The 23,716-nt window shown below is 35.1% G+C and overlaps 1 protein-coding gene across 1 annotated transcript in view; it reads left to right on the top strand.

Annotated features, from left to right (window-relative positions):
* Positions 1–22,757, top strand: part of CEP135 (centrosomal protein 135) — a gene marked incomplete at its 5' end in the record, with an annotated part of 35,018 nt that extends 12,261 nt beyond the window's left edge. The window contains 15 exons of the mRNA XM_081999375.1: positions 358–501; positions 1,074–1,217; positions 2,637–2,714; positions 2,878–3,029; positions 5,073–5,188; positions 5,259–5,413; positions 5,903–5,958; positions 7,012–7,180; positions 11,118–11,228; positions 13,058–13,243; positions 14,205–14,414; positions 15,560–15,762; positions 19,898–20,002; positions 20,398–20,544; positions 22,388–22,757. Of these exons, the coding sequence (XP_081855501.1) occupies positions 358–501; positions 1,074–1,217; positions 2,637–2,714; positions 2,878–3,029; positions 5,073–5,188; positions 5,259–5,413; positions 5,903–5,958; positions 7,012–7,180; positions 11,118–11,228; positions 13,058–13,243; positions 14,205–14,414; positions 15,560–15,762; positions 19,898–20,002; positions 20,398–20,544; positions 22,388–22,409 (1,998 nt within the window). The 3' untranslated portion in view covers positions 22,410–22,757. The remainder of the gene's footprint in view (positions 1–357; positions 502–1,073; positions 1,218–2,636; positions 2,715–2,877; positions 3,030–5,072; positions 5,189–5,258; positions 5,414–5,902; positions 5,959–7,011; positions 7,181–11,117; positions 11,229–13,057; positions 13,244–14,204; positions 14,415–15,559; positions 15,763–19,897; positions 20,003–20,397; positions 20,545–22,387) is intronic.
* Positions 22,758–23,716: the final 959 nt, after the last annotated feature.

Genomic DNA, 23,716 nt, shown 5'->3' with positions numbered 1-23,716 from the left:
ATTCTTAACATAAAAAATTAACTGCGAGGAACATCAGTGAACTTGTATTTTATTTTCCTATTCACGTTTTACAGTAATGTGTTGATTAATTATTGATCAGTTTCAAAGAAACAAATAGAAATAGATGATAAACAGAAAAAGGTTGAAATCTTGTTACCTGTTTTGCTTTTTCTCCTTAACAGTTAGTTCTTATTGTTTAAATTATACCACCAATGCCAGGCTTTTTCTTGCAATTAACATTTATTATGTATGTATTTTTCATGTATTACTAAAGGGTGAGTTCGTTCTTTTTTGTATTAATTATCCAAATATTTTGATTAGTATATTTTAACATAAATTTTATTAATCACTTTGCAGAGTGAAGATCTTAGATTGATCACCAGAGAAAGAGATGAGCTACGGTCTATGTTAGACAGATTTGAAAAACACATGATGGAAATTCAATCCAATGTCAAATTATTGACTGCAGAAAGGGATAGGTTAAATGGTCTTTATGAGCAGGTAAGAAGAGATTGTTTGTAATTGGCATTAAAATAACCGATTAACACTTGTACTGCTGCTTATTTAAAATGAAAAAACTTCTCTCCATAATAGAACTTGAGGAGTATAGACTTACTAGAATAAAACCAAGAATAATAAAATATATACCTACTTTTATTACTTGTTAACAAAGTCATGTATTCCAAAGTCAGTGCATTAACTTCAAAGCCATTATAACTTATTGTACTGGCATTCAGAAATGAGAAAGATCAGGAGAAAAATTAATAGAATGGATGAGAAAGTTGGGTAGGGATACAGGTTGGAAAGCAAGGAAGTAGTAGTAGTAAACTGATAAGAAAACAGAGTGAAGTTAGGCTATACTTGGACCAGTAAAAGGAGGATGAGTATGTTGGCAGCATAAGTTGTCATGCCACCGCGTGACTTAGGGAATATGTTTTAGTTATGTGGGGAAAAATAAGACTATAATAATTGCACTTCTGTTGTAATGACAGCATTGAAACTGTCTTTTTTGCTAGTATATACACTGTATCAATTGCAGTCCATGTATGCTAACACACGATAATCTTTTAAAGTCTCAGGGTGAATTAAACAGGATGAGAAGAGAAGCAAAACATAGTTTAGTTTCTCAAAGTCACATGGAAGAAGAAAGAGACACTGCACTGACTGACTTCAGAAGACTAATGGCAGAAAAAGAAAGCCTCAGAGAAAAATTAAAGGTGAGCTTTTATAGCTTCATTGCTTACAATGAGATGGTATATAGGGAAGGCTTCTACAGTAATGCTGTATTTGTGTCTGGCTGTCTGTCAGTTCCCATTTTCAATAACTTTTGAACTTATCTGATTTCAAACTTACTTGAGAGAGCTTGATGAATTGAATTATCCTCGTAAACTCAGTTCCTAGGTGGGGATAGGGGGAGAGGAACATGCTTTAGGTGTCTGAGGGCAAGCATGGCATCACCTTGCGTGAAAAACCTAGACATGAAGCCTCAACCACAGAATATTTGTGGGTGTATGCACTACTTCAAAGATCACGTATGGTTCTTCTCCCAGACTGGGGACTTTATGGACTTTTTCATATTAACTAATCTTTAGTTATTGATGCATTTTGTAGCAGAGTATATTTTAAATGACATATAACTGAACCATCAAACATAAATTCATAGCAATCTGAGTTTCATTATTTTTAACCTTTATAAAAGTATTTGTTAATGAAATCATTTTCCTGTTATTCTGACCTTTTGATGTCTGGAATTAATGTCTTATTTGGTTGTGGTCAAGAGCATATGATTTCAGGGAGGTTTACCTGACTTCTTTATTGGGTCATTAATATAATATATACAGGTTTTTAAAATGTCCTGAAAATTCAGAAATTTAAAAATCATATTAGTGGACTGATACAAAGACATAATATGTCAAGAGTGACTGTACAATGAATGTTTTCATAGTTTGATTTATGACCACAAAAATAGAGAACTGTAGTGTATCTGCAGTGGCAATAACTCTGACCTCAGTGCTTAAAGCATGTGCATGCAGTGGAAGAGATGTTCTTCCATCCTCCTTGTAGGTGACCACCAACATTTTGTATGTGTGCCACTTTGACATATTTGCACGAAAACACTTATCTTGGGCATTTCTAGGAAGTTTGAGTTTGTTTAATTTCACTGCACTTAGGCACAGAAGTCAGAGAACAGACAAATCATGTAAAAAAAATTTCTTCATAGACTTTGAGAAAGACCAGTTAGCTGTGTAATCTGTCTTACATTTCATATTAATGATAATTTGGTAAATTAATTTCAGACAGCTTAGGGCACTGAGCTATACAAGCTTGCAACCTTTCCTACCACCCTGTTGCTCAGTAATCTTTCTATGAGAACTCACAAATATTAATCTGGTTGGAAGCAAGTGTAAATATACTTTAAAAAAAAAACCTGAAACAAAACCAAAGTCAGTGATGTTATATTGAACTACAGTGGTGTATTTTCAGCTAATGCTCTATAATTTTATAGACAGAACTTTGCATTTGGTCATCCATCTAAGAATGTAGAGCAACATTTTCTTGAAAATTAAGCTTAAATCTCTATGGTTAAATCTAAAAATGTGTATTTTATTACATGTAATTCTATATTTCTGTCTCAGATTCAGCAAGAAGCAGCTAACCTTGAAAAATCAAAGATGCAGCGTGATATTTCAGAACTGGAGAATAATATTAAAGGAGTAAGTGCATTTTTTAGCAAGTAAACTTCTATTACTTTTAAAATAGGATAGACTTTTCAAGCAATTAATTTTGTTAGCTGTTTTCAACTTAAATTTATTTAACAGCCAAGTTGTGACAACTTTCTACAAGAATAACAAGTTTGATTATTTTTTTAAATTGCAGGTTGAGATGGAAAGGTGTGAACTAAAGACTACAGTCTCTATCCTGAAAGAAAGAATAAACTCTTTGGAAAATGAATTAAAATTGAAGTCCAGTAAACTTGCCCAGACATCTGATGATTCTTCTCAATTTAAAGCTGAGATTTGCTCGCTTCAGTAAGTCTAATAAAAAATGTGGTGATCTTTCACAGATGCTAACATAATTTTGTTTGTTCTATGACCATATAGCAGAGTTGAGTTCTTGGAAAAGACCATAAAATATTTTCAAAATGACTTGGTGCTGGTTTTGTCTTAATGAAAAGAGTAAGGAAAGTGCTGTAGTGGGTTTTCACAGCAAGCTCCTCCTGGACTTGTTTGATGACCAGATATACTGATAATTTTTATGGCTAATTGTGAGTGACATTTTTCTCATCCTTCTAGAGTTGTTTCCTCCAACAACCATGTTCTCTGCTTATGCATGTAGCAGAACAGAAAATTTCTAAAAGGACCTCCTAAGCTATCTATTAAAAGGAAAACAGATGCCTTCACAAACTGCAGCAGTAGGACCTTTTTGTGCCAGTTTTACAGAGTCGTCAGTAATACTGAGAATTTTATGCCAAGCATTGGGCATTGATATTCCACAGTTGAGTGGTTCATGGAGTGTCATGGAGTGTCATTCTGTAATGGCATTTTACTTGAGCTGTTTTTCTTGTTCCACTCTCTTTCATATGCTAATACTGTCACACACATACTACAGTTTTGAGAGTTGACATCTTATGATCCATAGAATCCCCACAGTCTGTGGGGATTTGACCAACTTGCTCAGAACTGGAGGACCAAGTATACCTATGTATTTTTAAGGCCTATTTAAACTTGCAGGCTCATTGCTGCACTCTTTTAAAGCTGTTTTAGAAAAGAGCTCCCATCAGGTATCTGAATGTGATGGAACAAGAAGAAGGCTTAGAGATAGTGGAAGTAGAGTATTGAATAAATCTGCAGAAATTTGGAAATCTGGTATTTGGTTTAGGTGGAAATGAGAGCCTTTGATATGAGATCACTACAGGATAGGTAATGCTGTAGATGAGGTCTTTTGGATGTTTTACAAGAGAAACCAGGGTCTGTGTCTCACCCTTCCCTGCCCCCAAACCTGATAGACTGCGCTGTATAACAGTGCAATAGAGGGCTGGGTAACTATGAAGAACTGAAGCTGGGAAGCAGGCCTTGGAGTTCATCCAATGCTCCCAATTGCACAAAGGCGGCTGTTAGTAAAACAATTAGTGTATTTGTTGGTTAAATTGTGACATCGTTCATAGAAGTGAAATATCTTGTTAGGTTTCCTATAATTTTAGTGGAAAGCATTAATACTATAAAAAGAGGAGAAAAGGGGTAGGGCTACAGTCATTTCACTATTTGGTTCTACTTTGTGCATGGTGGCAATTTGTTATAGTGGTGTTTGGGGTGTGTCCTCCCCCTCCTTTTTTTTTTCTCCTATAAAGTGTCACTTTAAAGTGAGTGAGAGCGATCGTTATCTGCAGACATGCTGTATTCTGGATTGCTGTCTGTTTTTTTTAAATGAAAAGCTTCTCTAGCTTTTGTGGGTTCCCACTTCAGAGTGAATTTTATTTCCTGACCTGTTTTGTAAATAATCTATTTAATTACATCGGAGTTCTATTTTGCCTTTTTTTTCCCCCAAGGTCACTCTGATAAACAACTATGTAGGTAGACATATATCATATATCTTTCAGGCTTTGTATTTCTTAAAAGTAGGATCAGAACTGCAATTGTCAATTTGGTTGCTTCTTAAAACGTGGTGTGGCCAATAATCGTAGCTATGAGCTACATATCAAAATCTTTATGAAGCAAAGAGTCAAAAGACACAAGTAACAAGAGTTACATGATGAAGAGGAACAGAAATCAGAGGAAGTGAATGTTTCAGATTATCAGTGGTGGTTCCACCAAGGTTCCATTGCTCCATTTTGGAATGGTGTTAGAGTGGACTTGCTGCAGGAGTCCAGAGCAACCAAGTGGTGTTGGCCTCAGCAATCCTTAATAGGTAGTATGGTTAGTATGACACAACCCTGTGCTGCTGGTTGGTATGACACAACCCTACCATGAGGTTATGCTGGAACTGTTCCAGTGCTTCAAGCAGCTTAAGAGATGTAAGTTGAAGACCCTGAATAGGTCCCAAACTTCTTTCAACTGTATACTGATTTTTTCCAGGCTCTTAAATGACCAACTCCAGAGATCTGTTGAAGATTTACAGCACCGATTGTCTCTCAAAAAGGATGAACTGCAGTCAGCTCAAGAAGAAATTGTAAAGCTAGAGGAGAAAATAGGTAATCACTAGTTATTTTTATGTTTAGTTCCTGCTTTTAAAATAGAAAGTACTTATTCTTTTATTTATAGATAGGTTAAACCAGAGGAGCACTTCACAGGATGAAGCAGTCAATGTGCTTAGAAGTACTATTACTGTTTTGGACAAAGAAAAGGACAGTCTTCAAGAAACCGTAGATGAAAAAACAGAAAGAATTGCATGCTTAGATGACAACTTAGCTAACAAGGTATGTGCAGTAAAAGTACTACTTTGCAATCCATCTGAGGATTTTTAAAGCAGTTTAGGAAGACATTTTGCCTTGATGACAAAGCCTGTGCAGAGCTCTAGGCATCACATAAACACTGTGTTTGGACCTAGCCAATGCAAAGAGTCATTTGCCAACTCAATAGCATTTTAGTTATGATATTTAAATATTCCCTAAACACTCCAAGAAAATAGAGGCATTTTTTGCATTTTACACTTGGAGATATTTATTGAGATACAAGGTTCTAGCCTGAGGTGACAGAATCTATAGCTGACTTCCATCTTTTTTGATGACAGAACAGTCTTTTCTCAGCAAAGAAAACAAACTTGGAAATTTCAATGTGCAAAGATGCAGTTACTTGTTGGTGAAGGGTTAAAATAAAGATTTAAATGTAAAGTTCTTTAACTTGAAGTATCCCATTATGTTGCAATATAATAATACCTAATACAGCTTTTGCTTTTATTTTTGTAGGAAAAAACAATTACTCATTTACGTCTAACTCTCTCTGAGCTGGAGGCTTCAAAAGAGTAAGTAAAGACTAGGATGCCTTCTTCAGTGGTTTTATTTTATCTGGTGGTCTTAAAGTGGAAGTAGATGGCTATTGTAGCTATTTTGGTGAAATTGAGTTAATTTTCTTTAAGTCAAGTAAAGAGTTTACTGTGTTGAGAAAGTTGTACACAACTTTTGAAGAGACTTCCTTGCAATTATATTGCAGTCTGTTAAGATACTGTTAAGACAGCCATTAACACTTGTTTGCCTATATTTATTTTCCTAAATTGATTACATTTCTTAATTCTCAGTTAAGAAGTAGCTTTTCAGTGTTCTAACTACTCTACTAGGTATTATTAGATTGACCCAGGTAAAACTCAGAGCTGAACCCTTAATTATTGGCAAGTTAATTCTTCCAGCTTAAGCTAGTAGAACAGTCTTAATTAAAATACATCTATGTGTTTTTTAGCTGGGCTTCATCTGATCTTTCCTTCTTGACTCTTTTTAAGCATGATGTTTTAAACTATAGCTTTTCAAAAGAAAATATTTAAACACCAATATTTAAAGAGCTGAAGAACAGTGTAACTGAATATTTTATACATTGATGCATGAAGTATCTGTGGCAAAAAACTAATACAAAAGTTTATTTAAATTTACACATATTTATATTAATACTTTTTTGTTTAATCTTTTCCTTACTCTTTTGGTTGTTGTCTTTCAAGTGTAAGCTATCTGTCATCTTCATTTATAGTTTATAAAATATGCAATGTAACCACTACCAAACACAGATAAACATAAGTATCTGTAATTACTGTTTGCGTAATAAGATACATCTTACCAGATACATCTTCAAAGTTGAGGATTAATTCCTTTTTATTTGTGCATATTGACATTTTACATCCTTAGCTTACGTTTATGTTTAGACTCAGTTTCACTGTTGGCCCTCAGAGAGCAAGAATTGTACCTTCTTTTTTAAATAAAAAAAAAATTTAAAAAAGCTTTTGCATATCCAAAATCCACATCAGATCATTTTCAGCAGTATCTGGTATAGTATAAGAAGGGACAACTGAAATAAGATTTTCACTTGACAGCCAGATGAAGGACATGCTGAGCAACAGAGACCGTGAGATCTCTAGCTTACACCACCAGCTTGATACGTCCCATGTAGAGCTTGCAGAAACAGGAAGAGTAAAGGAAATAGCTCTGAAAGAAAACAGACGACTGCAAGATGACCTAGCAACAATGGCCAGAGAAAACCAGGTATGAAGGCAGTATGTAATACTGAAGTATTAAACTATTTATTGCTTCCTTACATATAGTGGCACCTATATCAAAACTGCTCTATCATCCATTTTGTTTTGGTATATTTAATTACTGGTATTTCTTGAACACTGAGATATTCAAAATGACTGGGCAGAAATTGTAAAAGCAAATTACTTTAGATACTTAAGCATAGTCAATACAGTGGGGGAGAAATAGACAAGCTTTCAGTTTAGTCACCCTTCCCCAGATTAAAAAAGAAATCTAAATAAAATAAATCTAGGACAAAATTGTTTGTACTATAATGAAATTATGGGAATTGGTTATATCACTTGATAACTGGTAGTAATTGGTAAAAATTGTGTTTTATTGTCTCTGTGGAACAGAGATTATTGAGAGCAAGCAAGAAACCACAAAAGCAGATAACAGATTATTAGTCAGGTGAGAGGGAGAGGAAGGAGATTGCTAGCACATCTGAATTCATTCTAGTGCATAGTGATTCATTAGTTTCATCCATCTGTTTTCCATGAAGCATTGGATGTACTGAGTGAGGTATGCCACATTTTGAGATTAGAATGCTTTGGAATGTAGATTTTAATGTTTATGTTCAGTGAGCCTTGGTAATAGTGGTTGTAGAGAGGTATTGGCAAGTTTTTAATTAACAGTTCTGGCAAGGTTAGTTTTTATTCATGTGTGTTGCTCTGTAGGAACTTTGCTTTCACCGGATGAACTGGGAAAGGTTAATGCTGGGGGAGAAAATATAAGAGGGCTTAAAAGCTATGAGACTGAGGGATTGAAGAAAACTTATTTTTAAGGTATGATAGTCCTGAATAGTCTGAATTTGTTTCCTGATTTCAGGAATGGATAAGGATGCACAGTCGATGGGAATAGGAGGGGTTTCCTTTCCATTGTATCAAGGTTGTGTGGGGTTTTTAGATGGTGATTTCTAAAGGTGCCATCTATTTCCCCAGAGAAATGTTCTTATTGGATTGTCTTTGCATTGGTAAGGTAGGTGTCATGGTGAGGTGGTATATTGCAGCTTTTTTGTGTGTGGGGGTTTTGCTTTTTGTGGAGATTCTGTTCAGGTACATCATTTGAATGCTTGCAGAGTTTTATGTTACATATTTTTATTTATATTAGTTTTATATGATTTCTTCTTTCTGTAGTTCACTAGTAGTTAGAGTCATAATGCACCTCCTTGCTAACAGCTAGCCACTCTGTAGCTTTAGGCCAAAAAGCAGGTGGGAAGTGGGTTATGAGACCCAGTAAAGTTTGAGTTGGCTCATGTGTATTCCAGTTTGGGAGGTATACAGTTCTTCTCAGCTGCTGATGGCTAAATATAAAGTGCATGCTATAAACGCACAACTTAAACTTATGTCAGTTACAGAATCAAAGTTGAAAAAAAATCTTTAATGCCTTGAGGAATTACCTATTTCTGTAGGGTGTCATTGAATATTTTATTGAAAGATGAGTTGATGGTATGGGTTAAATAAAAATTTTGTAAGACAGAAACGATTGAGATATTCAGTATTATCATTTTTATTCTCGTAGCATCTTCATCTTGAGATTTTTTCCAGGGGTCCACAAGTTAAACCAACCGCTGATGTGTAAGGCTCATTCTTTCCTGAGCATAAGGGGCTTATATAGTATATGTCCATTTGCACTCTTTCCAGGCATCATTGCTTCATCTCTTAGAATCATAGAATAGTTTGAGTTTGAAGGGACCTTTAAAGATCATCTAGTCCAACCCCCCTGCAATGAGCAGGAACATCTTCACCTAGATCAGGTTGCTCAAAGCCCCATCCAACCTGACCTTGAATGTTTCCAGTGACGGGACATCTAACACCTCTTAGGGCAACCCGTACCAGTGTTCTACCCACCCTCATTGTGCAAAATTTCTTCCTTATATCTAGTCTAAATCTACCCTCTTTTAGTTTAAAACCATTACGCCTTGTCCTATTGCAACAGGCCCTGCTAAAGAGTTTGTCCCCATCTTTCTTAGAAGCCCCCTTGAAGTACTGGAAGGCTGCAATAAAGTCTCCCTGGAGCCTTCTCTTCCCCAGGCTGAACAACCCCAACTCTCTCAGCCTGTCTCCATAGGAGAAGTGTTCCATTCCTCGAATCATTTTTGTGGCCCTCCTCTGGACCTGCTCCAACAGGTCTTTCCTGTGCTGAGGGCTCCAGAGCTGGACGCAGGACTCCAAGTGGGGTCTCAGCAGAGCGGAGTAGAGGGGTAGAATCACCTCCATCAACCTGGTGGCCACACTTCTTTTGATGCAGCCCAGGATGTGGTTGGCCTTCTAGGCTGCGAGTGCACATTGCCGGCTCATGTCCAGCTTTTCATCCACCAGTACCCGCAAGTCCTTCTCGTCAGGGCTGCTCTCGATCCCTTCATCCCCCAGCCTGTATGGATACCAGCTGAGGTGTAGGATGTCTTCTTACTTGGAATTCTCTGAATCTGGGATCCATGGCTTTGAGAGTGCAAGTGCATTCAGTCTTGTTAATCACTCACATAGTTTGAGGAATATTGAGTTAATATTGTGCACCAGCTGGTTACTGCTGACCAAATGCCTCACAGCTCCAAGTGCATGACACAGGTGACCCTGTACAATGGAATGTACACATGGACAATATCTAACAAAAATGTCCAGTGTTTTATAGGGTAACATTTTTTTTAATTGGGCTAAACATTAGAAAGACTATGTAGAGAGTATGTCAATGTGATTTAAAGAGCTAGCCCAGAATTTTGTTGCAACTCATTACTGCCCATTCAATTTGTATAGCAAATACTACTACAGCTCAAACGCCTTGTACAGTTTTGATGCTGAGATAGAAATGTTTGTTTGAATTCATTGTAAATGCCAACATTAAAAATAGTCAGGGCCTTGTTAGCTAAACCCTTTATTTCAATTCCCCTCAGTCCAACCCAGCTGAGTCTGAAGCTAGAAAGTACAATAGATTACATATTATCATATTATGTAGGATATATTGATATATGATGTATTACATAATATCACAATATGTTGTGACTGAGTAATGTAGAGCCCTGAATAGTTCTTGTAAACCTGTGGGACAATACATAGATATGTGGGTGTAATATTGAAATTAGAGATGCCATTCACAGGTGTGTAATAAGATGAAATATTAAATATTGTCATAATGTGATGATTAAAGCTTTCCCAGTGTGCTTCGGAAGGCTACCACAGAGACAAGCAGACTGATTTCAGCATATGCTAAATAAGGCGCACAGTAAAAGGGCTGCTGTCAATGAATATTAATATACCACAAAAAGAAGAAGGGAAAGAAATAAGGCAACATCCTCTATTTCCCCAAAATTTGATAGTGGGGATAGAAGAAGATACTTGCCTTTTTGGCTTTCTGGGCTAGAGGACTCAGGGAAAGGTGAGAGATGAACTTGAGAGGGCCAGTGTTAGCAGTTCCAACATCTCAAATTCCATGGTGTGTTTTTGATGCCTAAATATAATCTTAATAATGCATTTAGTTATTTTATCTTGCAATTCTATTTTAAAAGACATGCTCTTTTGTTGTAAGGTTGACTTTCTAGTGACACAAAACTTTCCTTCACTTAAGGATAGTGAATCTTAAGGCTAGAAGAATCCTAGCTCCCAGATCTGTATGTTGAATTTTCCAAAGATCAGTAGGGTTTGTCCTCAGAGAAGCTGCAGATTTTATGAACTGGTATGATATTAATTGTTTTCTGTGATTATTCTTGCCTGGAAAACTCTTTGGTGTATCTAAGGTAATAGGGGATATTTCTGAACCCTACAAATCCTAAAGGCCTTTGACTAAACTACTTAAAAGTAGAATAGAATAAAATATAAGGCATATGCAATTACTTTGATTTAGTCTGATACAGTTAATATACAGTGACTAATTTACTCTGTTGCACTGTTTTGCCTTTATGTAATCTCTTTAGGCTATCAGTACTGAGCTTGAAGATGCAATACGTGAAAAAGAAGAAATGAAATCCAGAGTTCATAATTATATAACTGATGTTTCCAGATTTGAGACCTTGATGGCTTCCAAGGTAAAAGTATAATCTGTAGGCAGTAATTACTGCTTTTAATAAACCCATTGATTTTAGAGTATAATACACTCTCATTAGCATACAATAAACAAATTAAGAAAGGTATGGTTTGGGTCCCTGCCTGTCACATTTCCTTCTTTTATTGTTTTTTTCCTTCTTTCCTCAGCAATGTTTCAAGCTATTAGTGGATTCATATAAAACCTTATTAGATCTGAAGCACTGATAAATTTTGATACATCACAGTTTCACTGATTATGTTTCAGTTGGCCTTAATACTGGAGAATGACAAACAAATCATGTTTGAATGTTGTTTTTGAGTTTTGACAGGGCAACTAGTAAAGTATCTGGCACTCTTTCATGGTTGTAGGCACCAAGCAGTTTATAAGATAGTATTTAATATTTTACACTTTTTAAAAAGAGACATTTTATATGTAATTCTGCAGGAATGTATACAAATAGCACATCGGAATGTTTTCTCTATGAATAGTAAGAGTTTAGAGTTACTGTACTCACAGAACAGTGCTGCTCTTACATGTATTTTATCGAGACTTGGATTCAAAAGTGTGACGTGTGTGAATTAAAACTTATAATCATTTAAAACAAATAGAATTTATGTCAAGACAACATGGACTCACAAATTTGTTATGTGACTTTGAATAGGAAAGAATAAGTTTTGATCTGACTTTGACTTGCATGTCTAGGTGAATGCATGTAAATTCAACCACTTCTCACAAGTAAAAACTGAAGCATAGAGAGAAAAAATTAAGGTCAGTAGTATGTTAGCTTAGAAGTCTCAATTTAAAACACCTGAAGTTTAGTTTTTAAGACTTTTATAATATATCATATGTCCAAAGCAGTTCAGCTACAGATGTGGCCACATCTTTGGCAAATGAGAATCCAGTTATTCAAGTCAGGTACCAAGAAGCTTTAGAATATACAGTGAGTGACCAATTATGAAAGGTTGGTTTCAGGAATTTGTCTAGTATTACATCTGGATGTTGCATATGGAGACAAGGATTTGCTTTTCTGCACAGTGTGCACTTGCTTAATCGTGAGTTTCTGTTTCCTAATGCCCCGCCTCATTCTGTCTGTATCTTCCAAGTTTTGCAGGAAACACAGAAAGAATTTCAAAAACAGTAGCCTTCCTCATTAGATAAATCTGATTCATACTAGCAACATGCTTATCTTGCTGGGCATTACATGAACAGGGGAAGAAGGGAATGGAGCTAAATAAAGAAGAAAAATTAATCACTGCCTTATAATATGCACTTGCCATTGGGCCAAATTAAATTCTCAAGCAATGTTTGTTCTATCACTGCATAACTTGTAAGCACTAAAACTTGCAGTTTTGTACTTTTATGATAAACTACTTAGATGTATATGCCTGAGTTAAGTCATCAGTCTTTCAGGCACTGCTGTAATATAAATATTTCTAAGATCACAGTAAGTAAAATAGCTGAAAATGGACTCCTGCTGGAATTTCTTGGAAAGGGCAGCACTGGGATCAGTACATCTCAGTAATGTGACCCTTGACAAAATAGAAAGATCCAAAATAACCCCTCCTCTTGGAGCCTTGAAACTCATTAACAGCTGCTAAATGTAAATACTTCCACTTAATAAAACTGAATGCCATCACTGTATTTATTTACTATTTGGACTTGCAAAAGGGATGATGCCCTTTAGTAACTGCAAGATAGTGAGATTAAGAAAATGGAGAAAGATCCACTTTCTTCTGGGAAAAAAAAATATTGTAGAGAGTAGGCATGAAATAAGATCAAGCAACTTGAAGGTATGTTGATCATTGCAGAGTGATTTACTGTTTCACCTAGGAAAAAGAAAACCAAGAATTGTTAGAGAAGTTCCAAATGCTCCATGCACAAGCTGAAGACTGGGAAATGAAGGCTCATCAAGCTGAAGGAGAAAGTAGCTCAATACGACTTGAACTCCTTTCTGTAGACACAGACAGGAGACACCTTCAAGAGAGAGTAGAACTTCTGGAAAAAGAGATTCAAGGGGTAATAACTTGTGCAATGAAATTTTGTCAGTGGGATTTGTGGAAAGTGGGATACATTCAAGTGTTTTTTTAATAAAGTCAACATACTATTTTTAATGCTTTAATGGAAAATAATTCCTATATGTGAATGTTTCAAATGTGGACACCAAGTTTTTGAAACCGTAACTGATTTTTCTTAGATGTGCTTTCCTTCTACCTTCCCCACTTCCCCAAAATTAGAATCACAGCGTATATTTTAATACTTTTAGGTCTCTTATTTTGGGTGATCATTGCTTTTATGTTATTGTCTCTGTACAAACCTCTTGTTTAGTTGCTTCAAAATATTTGCATATAGCTTTATGAGTATTTTGTCACCTAGCTTTATGCGTATTTTGCAAGCTTAGTTCTTACGTTTCTTTAAAGTTTGAATTAAGTATTTGAAGCGTTGGTGGCTGGAGTAAAAAATCTGGTAGTAGTAGTCCAAATCTAGAATCAGGACTCCAAAATACAGAAACCTAGACCAGTAGCATAGAAAATAATGAGGTTTATATTTTAAAAGCAATAACTTCATGGAGATCAAGGAAGTTTTAGAGTATAATAGTTGTGGATTGACAATATTTTGTCCCATGCTTTTAATTAGCCAAAAAGAGTTAAAGACTTTAATATGGTAAGCTGAGTAAAAAATAGATTGTATTTTGGGGGTTTTAAAGCTTTTAATTCTCTTCTGAAGCTGGAATCTAGCCTCATTCCACTCTTGTATAGTACTTGTATAATTCTTCAAGATGGTGATTAAAAGTTGCAGAGATGGTTTATTGGTGGTTCTTAGCTGTGATTTAGGGAGAGGAGAGGAATGTAAAATAAAGTTAATTTTATAAGGAAAGTTAATTTTGAAGGGAAAAGAAAGTATTAAAAAAAATTTCTTATCCAACTGATAACTCTTAACATTTAACATTGAAGGGGTATCCATATTTGTCTTTCTTTAGCATATCATTGCACATCAAGCATATGAATCTCAGATCTCCTCCATTACAAAAACTATGTCCAAATTGGAAGAGGATATTAAACGTGAAAATCAGGATAAGACTTCTGCATTGGCAGACCTGGCTTCTGTGAGAGAACTCTGTGTGAAACTTGAGTCTAACAAAGAACTTTTATCTCGACAACTGACATCCAAAAGCATGGATTATGAAAGGGTAAGCAGCAACAGCAAATTCAATTAGTTACAATAAAATATCTTCCTTTGCTTTCACTAGTTTTTGAAAAAAAGAGTAAATTACTTCTGAGAGCAAAGTAAGTTAATTTCCATCACTAGTTTTGCATTTATATAGAAATTCTAAATTTTGCAGTATACAGATCTATATCTGTAGACTTTGTACAAAAAGAGTGAGTTTCCTTCATTCATTATCACTACTAAATGTGGCAGCAGTAGTTTTTGCTGTACCACAGAGACAAATTATATTTATTTGGTTTTATATACTATTTTAAATATACTCAGATTTTCAACTTTTATAAAAAGTGAATAGTGCATTTCTTACCTAGATATTAAAAACTTTTCCTTAATGGATTTTTTCAATTAAATTGAAATTTAGATTCAGCTGATGTTTATTAAGTGCTTTGAAATAGTTTAAACAGTTCTAAATAGCCTTCATTCCTGAACTTTTTTTCTTAACAGCCGATTGTTGTGTCTTTACTTAGTGACTTGATCAGACTTTCTGTTACTGTAATATTCAAGACCTTGAGAACAGTAGTTCTCAACCCCACAGAATTCACTTATATTCATAGAACTGATAAGGAAAACAAGCATTCCTACATTTTCCATTCCCCATTCCTGGAAACATTCAAGGTCAGGTTGGATGAGGCCCTGAGCAACCTGATCTAGTTGAAGATGTGCCTGCTCACTGCAGGGGGGTTGGACTAGATGATCTTCAAAGGTCCCTTCCAACCCAAAGATTCTATGATTCTATGATTTTCAGCAAAAGCCAAGAAGGTAATTGTGAGCTGCCCTAGTTGGAACAGAATGACATATAGTAAGTACTATTTTTGTACTTGTGCAAAGCCTACTGCTGTTAAAAGCCAATGAGTATTCTGGGTACTTACCTAAGCATTTCCAGCACTCGGTAATCCAGCTCCCGGTAAAACATTTGACAGATGTACAGCTTGAATAGTTTTTAACTACATATAGTCTTAAATAATTGTAGGCTTGAATTTGTGAGCTCAGTTTTCTATTAATTTTCATGAAACTTCCAATCATTTCAGTTTTTATAACAACTCTTCATGAAAGAGAACTCTGTGTGTTTGTAAACCAGTGTACTAATAATATATAAAATTTGTGCCCTAGGTTCTAGGTGAATTAGAAGATATAAAATCAGAAGCAGAATTGCTGAAAAAGCAGTTATCCAGTGAGAGACTTACAGTTCAGAATCTTGAAACATTGCTGGCTACTAGTAGAGACAAAGAATTTCAGAACCATTTAACATCTCGTGAGAAAGATTCTGAAATTCAGTTATTGAAAGACAAGCTCACACTCGCCGAGAGCAAACTGTAAGTTTTAACAAGTGTATGTACATGTTATGTGGTTTACAAAGAAACTTTTTCTGTGTGACAACACTTCTTCGCAAAGTAGTCAAATTGTTGATGTTCAATATGGCTAGGCAGATTTTTGCAGCAATGTCTTTTGGTCTTTCGTGGCATTGTTTACTTAAAAGTTTCTTTGCAGATCTTTCGTATCACTTTCATTAATCAGCACTCTGGTGGACATCAGTTTAGCACAAGCAGTAAACTTGGGAGTTCCAAAGGAAATCTACACTTAAAGGAAGGAACACCCTGCTGAGTTTTTAGAGTCTTGAGAATAAGCATGCAGTTTCTCTCTGGATTTGTCCCCAGTCTGACTCCAGAAAGTCTGCTTCTCTTTCTCTGCTGCTTATGACTCTTTCTCACATCAGTCAGGCGCAGGAGGTGATACCTTTCCTGAAGTTCACTTGTCTGATATAACTCTCTCATTTTTTCAGTGCAATCATGAAAATCCTTCCCTTCTGAAGCCTCTTAGTAGACATAACTACCCAATGCCAAGGTAGCTGATCTGTTGCAGACATTACTGGACATTCTTTCCACTACAGAACCAGGCAACCCATGATAATTTGTGAATTTTTTTAGCTGTTGAGTACCTCTATAAATGTATGTATGCATTGCAGTATGATTTGGTTATTTAACCTTTGCATCAGGGTGTATCAATTCTCAAAATAAATAACCACCTCTCACAGAAAATCTCTCTGATTTTCTTCTTAGCTTCAGGAAGCAATCTAACTGAACTCTGCTTTTCAAGCAAAATGTCATATTTTTATTTGTCTTTGAAGAGTTTAACTATGAGTTTAATTATTAAGAGAACACAAATTTTCTTAGTCTTGAGCTATGCTTTATGTTCTTACATTGGAGAGTATTCTGAAGTCCTAACTCCTTTAGAACAATGTGGATTTATCAAGCATCTGAAAGCAAATTGAAAGTAAAATTTTAACATATGTGTACTGCTCGCAAAAAATACTAATTAGTTTAAATCCGTGGCAAATGTGAATTGCTTACCTACTGAAGAGGCCTGTTGTCCTTACTTTGATTAAAGTAAGAATCACTTACATAATAAATAGTGAAGTCATTGCGCTCTAAAAAAGCAAAAGTACTTTTGCTGCTGTTAATATTAACTGTTAAGGAAAAAGTCCTGTATCATTTATTGTTCTTTTGAAATACAAATGGAACGGAACCTGACACCTACACTAACTGTGGCCAGCACTTTAAATTACAGCTAACTGCAACTTTTTATGCTGTGCATCTGCCTAGAGTAGAAATAACTTTTTAGCACTCTTACAGAAGAAAGACTAATCTGTTTTGAACACTGAAGTTAAGGAGGGGATATTTTGTGTACATGAAATTAACGTATGATAGAAGTCGGGGATTTAAAAACGTTTCTTCATGATATAGGGCAGGGAATTTGAAGTTTCTGTGGTACGTGTCATCATGACATGATAATTCCCATAGGGATACATTAGCCAGTGACTGTAGTGGTGTCTCTGCATTAAATAGCAAGAAGGAGGAGTAGCAGCTGCATGTAGATGGTGGTGAAGAGTAAAGTCTAAGTAGAATTTCAGAAAAAGAAAAACAGTGAACACTGAGGTAGGGTGTGAAAGGAAATATATAGAAGGTAAAAGGATAGATAATGCTTCCCTATGAGATACAGAATATAGCATACCTAAACAGATAAAAGCTATTTGTAACTTGGTGCTGTAAATGTGCAAGAGAAATGCTTTTGGTTTATTTACGTAAAGGCTACAACTTAGCACTGATGATGGTCCACCTCAAGTAGCAGTGATCTCAATGAATCCGTAGGTGACAACACTATTAATTGCCCCAGTGCAACTCACTCCTTCATGTTTTAGAATTGCTGAGTTTTGTTTACTTGGGGGGAAAAAAGTTAATTGCATACAAAGAACATAAACTAACGGAATGTCCTAACTATGAAATTCATTAAATATGAAAGTTAAAAAAAAAAAAAAAAGGAAAGAAGGAGGTTTTCCTGTAATTTAGCTTCTTTGTGTACAAACATTATAAATCTCTGTTTAAATAACTTCATAGTAATTTTTTCACAATTTTTATTCCACACACATTGTAGGGTTCCTTTCTTGTTTGTTCAATTGTCAGTACTTGCATCGTTAAGGGAAGGGATATTGCACAAAGAATGAAAACGTTCTCTTGGAGGAACAGTGGCTATTCTATTGTTTTCCTCCATTTATCTCAAAGGTTCTGCATGTTGCTAGGCAAATGTTCAGGTGTGAGAACTAGTTGTATATACCTTATTTTCTACTGTACAGTTTGTAGTAGTTGCAGTCTAAAGAACAGAGACTTTAAATACAGCTGTGACTGAAGTATGTGACAATTATATTTGTCTTATGAAATATAAAAATTCATTTGACTTGGCAAAATTTCAGTTTAACTGACAAAAATCATGTGTCAATATTTTTTAGCATTATTTACAGTTTTGGCCTTATTGTGCCTGTGCTTCCACTCTATTTCTTAAATGGTACTAATACAACCTCTAACTTTAGAAGGATTCTCAAAATTAAGTTCAGCTTGTGAAGTTCTCCAGTGCTGTAATTTTGAGCTCTATGAAGGGTAAATAGTTGTGTTATTCAGAATGCTATTTGGGTGATAGTACAGTAAATGAGATCTTGAGGTTCTACCGTGATTAAGTATTAAATAAACAGAGAACATTGACTACTTGTTAGGAGCTATCTGTATCTACTGTGAAAGAGCCAGATGTCCTGTGAAAAAATAGTGCATCATCATGTATTCTTATATGATGTTTACTGTGCATAGAGGTGCCAAAGTAAAATATTTCTTAATTTTTGAGTGGTTCACTTCATGATCTTAATTTTGTTTAAATGTCATTGACATGGAATAACCTCAGAACTCACAAAACTGTTTGCTTTCTTTCTTTATTTTACAATAATGATATTGGGCCCTGAATTCTTACCACCATCCTGAAAGCATATGCCTGTCTCTGAAGGACTTAGAATAAGATATCATCGAAAGCTGGTCCTCTTGTCTTCTGCATCTGTTCTCAACATACTGGATCAAGATACCATTCTAGGAATTTTACTGATGAATAGGGAACACAGGAAAAAATATTCTGCGGTTCTTTTTGGATGAAATCTCTTGAGTAGTTTGCATCTTCCTGGAGTCAGAGACCAGCGGGTGCCAGACAGGAAGCCTGTGACCGAGCTAGGAGTGGAACTGGTTTTTCAGAATTCAAGTCCAGTGCTTTAGTAATAAACTAGTACATCTTTGCTTCTCCGGAAGTTACTTTTGAGCGCTCCACCTCATATTGGCTTTGAAGACTATGGAATAACATTGTTGTCTAGATTCTGGTTTATTTTACACTCAATGATCTTTTTTTTTTTTTTTAACTTGCTTTATAATGCAATTAATGGTGTTTTGCAAACAAGCATTGAGTTGTTGTCCAAGCTAATAATTTGCTGAGAAGAATATTTAATTATGTTACTTAAGATTTTCAAGGCTGCTTTTCATTTTGATTCTTGCAGTTGAAACAGTTGGGCCTAAAGACCAAGGGTGTCATTGACAAGCTTTCAGACTCTGGGTTTTGCTGATCTGAGCTTGCATTAATACAGCTTTTACTTAGATTTGATTCAGTTGTGTTCATTTCTAGCCAGACACTTCCAGCCTACTTGATATAATTTTTACTGAAGCCATATCTGTTATGTTTGTGTTTTTTGTGGATAGTCACTGCTTTTTTCTTCTTTTTTAAGTGTACACATAAAAACCATCTCACATTGCAACAGAGGATAGTAAATGAATAAATTAATTATTTGTTTTGTCTGTTTTTATAAAATGTGTTTGTGTTTACCTTTGTCTGAAAAAGAACGTGATGTATTGTTGTAGTAAGGTTGTAGTGAAAGGCTTGCCAGCTTCTCACTTCTTTCTCACCTTAGCTTCTTCCAGAAATGTTCTGTTGCATTCACTTGGTTCTTGCTGCTTCTAATTTGTCTTTGATTGGGTCTGTGTGAAACAACATGTTCAGTATCTATTTTTGTTTTATCTTGCTCTAATTGTCTAAGCTCTTAGCTGACAGTGTTCAAAGAAAACTTCGTTGCTTCTCATGATTTTTTTTTAGAAGCGGCTATAATAGAGAGGTTCCCATACTTCGAAGTAAAGTTGCACAGCTGCAGACTGACTGCGATGTTTTAAAAAGGCAACTGACAACTGAACGCTTTGAACGGTAAGATGCTGTTTTTTTCAGTGAGGTGATCCTTCTCATTTCTTCTTTCTCACTTTTAAAACTGTTGCTTTTTTCAATACTGAGGAACTTTACGGAAAATTGTGTTCCTATTATCATGCAAAATCTTGAAAACTGAAAACCGAAAAAAAGAAAAAAAAATCTACAGTTTCTGCATTCTCTTGTAAATTTTGTGAGTTTACCATTGCATCTAAAAAAAAAAATCCCTTCTCATGGAAACAAGAAGAAAGTTGAGTGACATTACAAGAAAACAAGGCTCTTTGCAAAGTATTGTGAAAATCACCAAGTAAAAATATGGGAAAAAAAGTTAAGTTTTCTTTCTTTAACATCCTGCAGTACCAAAGTGTTATGTAACTGAAATTGCTATCTGTTGGTAGAGAGCGTGCAATTCAGGAAATGCGTCGTCATGGTCTCTCCACATCATCATTACGTGCCTCACCTCCTCTCAGTTCAACATTAAGGTCTCCCTCACATTCTCCAGAACGTACTATTGTAAGGACAACTGATCAAGCAGCAGCTGAAAAGTAAGCGATTTGATTTTTAGCAGATTGTTTCTGTTTGAGGGTTAGGTTTAAGCTGTTTCTAAATAATACTTTTTAAATTATATTAAATTCTTACACCCTTTAGTTGGTGCTAAGTTCTCCTTTTGTTGACTCTCCTACTATAAAATATTGATTGGAAATGATAGATGCAAAGTGCTCTCCAAAGACCATATAAACTAATGGATTCCCGTTCCTGGTTTTGTTAATGGTCTTGCACCAGCTAACAGCTTCCGAATATATATTGCCTGCTTATTATTGCCATTAATTATATCCAAATATATATTGACATTATATTATTGTTAATAGTTACCTCCAAACAACCAATGGTGCAAGTTAAGAGAAATGCCATGAAATTCTCTCAAGTACAGCAATGAAGGGAAAACACTCCATAGGAGAGAGTCCAACTAAAATGCACTTGAACCCTACACATTAGATGAAACTGTCTACAAAACAAGTGCATAAAAATAATTAATGCATTTTTCATTGTTAGAGCTTGAATGCTACGAATGTCTAAGATGGTGGTCACTAGAGCCTGTAAGAGAGAAATCAAAATCAACTTCTCACCTGTTCATTTTCACTGGCATTTTTTTGAGATCACTGTTGCTTTAGATGATGTTTGTTACATGCTACAGATGATTGAATTTATATCCTGTCTGTCCTGTGCTGCACAATAAATTGCAGTGAATAGTGGAAGGACAGGGAGAGATAAACAGTGATTGTTTTAGGAAATGTGTATGCTCTTAACAGCTCTATAGTAGACTATAACAGCTCATGAATCTAACTGTCTAACTCCTAAACTCCAAGAAACATTCTAACTCCTAAACTCCAAGAATTTGAAACTGATAAGATTTTGAACTTTATTTTTGTTGGTAAATACATATGGCTTGTTCTTAAGCTTACTTTTGTTAACAAAACACAGGTTTCCTGAGAACTGAGGTAGGCATGGCACGATCACATTGTCAGCAATTTTTCTTTTCTTCTGTGAGTTTTTGGACAAAGCAAAAAGAGGAAACTGTAGCAAATGAGATATTGATAGTGGGGATGAAATAGCAGTTATGACTTTTGCTTTACTGGTGAGCCATTAGGCAGACCCTATGTAATTGCAAATCAACATTTTGATTGAGATAATGATAGATAATATATTTCTGAGAATTAGTAGCATCAGTAGAGAATTGTCTTTAGTCTTCCTTGTTTTACAGTGAGTCCCAAGCACAATAAAAATAGTCCAGTTGCTATACTTGAAGAATACCATGTAATGAACTATTTTTATCCTACTATTTGTGTACTTAGTTTTAACAATGACAGCTCTGTACCATATCTTATCAGAAAATATCCCATTTTCATGAAGTATGTATTTTTAAAGAAAGTGTTTTTTAACAACTGAATTTTCATATGCAGTTTAATTTTTTACTATCTTGCTTTTTAAACCTATCATTGGATTGTTATATGAAAAAGATCTCTCTGTTACTGTCACCATCTTTCACCCTACTTATTTATTTCTTCCTGGCACCTTACCACAGTAAAGTGTACTCTGCAATTACTGTTCTGTAGTGTTACAACTTTCTTCTTTCTTTTTCTCTAATCTGAATTAATGTTCTCAAGAAATTATCTCTTCCTGCTCATCTCACATTTACTTAGTTAAGCATTAGAGTCATAAGTCAATGAACTGAATGTAGAGTTTTAAATAATATGCTAATAGTTGATATTCAGGTATAACAGAAGAGAATATGAGGAGGTTAAATCTAGTTATTACTTTTTATCCTAATTTTCATTAGTAGAATATAATAGATAGTGTTATTTTAAATTTTTTTTATTTCTCCACCAGAAATGTGAGCTTCAAGGAATAACCGGTTCTTAAGCAACTGAGGCATTACCTTGTTGCAAGGACTTTTTTTTGAAAATTATGAAGGCTGATGTATATTCTACCTCTTTTCGTCAAATCAGTGATTACCTTTGAAATTTCTGAGCACCTGTGAAGTAATTAACTTTGCAAAATTCTACTTTCCCAACTGGCAGGAATGACTAAGTTTTTGCTGGCTGTTTGATGGGTTTTGTATCAAGGCTGGCCAAGTTTTGCTACTATTTTGCAAACATAATACTTATAAGAAGGAAACGAGTACTTGATGTGACAATCTCTTGTTTTCATTTACTATTTTATTTCTGTTTGTCTATCTCATATGGTTACAGAAGTTTGTTCATCTTAGTGTAAGCTAACATAGGAGAATAACATACATGATTGGCTTAAAAATGCTGAGCCAGTGTATGTTTCATACTCATGACAATTTGCTATGTTTGGGCTTTTAACAAGTGTTTTAACAACTGTTTACATGTAAGTCTTTATGGTATTTAAAAGTATTGATTATTATTTTGTGAATGCATTTTGTTTGCTGTACCTTTTCATAATAAAAAAAGTTATTCTTTTTAATGTTTTTGTCATCTAATGACTACTCATATCCTTTTGTTTAATCTTTGTGTGAAACTGCATTTTAAATACTATCCCAATATTAAATAAAAAGTTAAAAGGAAAAATTGTATTTGTAAATATGTATTGAAATCCTTCAAATATTATAAAATTAATTTGAAAGTATTTTATATTCAAATTTTTTAATCCTATGTGGAGGTTTTTTTCAAATTTTGGCTTTAAAGGATCGGAACAAAACTTGGAATCCTTCACACAGTTGAGCTCAAGCTGTTGGAGAAGGTGACACAGGCCTTTATGTTGTGACACACATATTAGGTAAATGCAGTGGGAACTAATCTTTAAAATATCTGGTGTATTTATCAGAGGAGCATTGCAAATTTAGGCTATGAAGTAAGATGTGATTAGCAATCACAGTCTCATGATACGCTCTTAAAGTCCATCTATACAGCTAATTGTATCCAATCATTCTTCTATTCAAGAACATAGAGTTTTCTAGTAATTACATGCCATTCAGGTTGACATGATGTCATGAAGACTAGAAGTGGGAGGATGTATTGTTGTATGTCCTTGCACTGGCCAACAGATAGTGTTCTGCTTGCCTAATGTTGAGTAAAACCCCTGTGATTACCAGCTAACATGACAAGCATCTCTAAGGTTGTTGAGTTTAACCCGCAGGCAGCTAAACGCCACACAGCTGTTTGGTCGCTCCCCCCCTCTGCGTGGGAAGAGGAG

Source organism: Phaethon aethereus (assembly GCF_964289735.1).
Source record: "Phaethon aethereus genome assembly, chromosome: 4".
NCBI lineage: Eukaryota > Metazoa > Chordata > Aves > Phaethontiformes > Phaethontidae > Phaethon > Phaethon aethereus.
The sequence above is the reverse complement of the archived record's forward strand: the minus strand, read 5'-3'. Positions and strand labels throughout refer to the sequence as shown.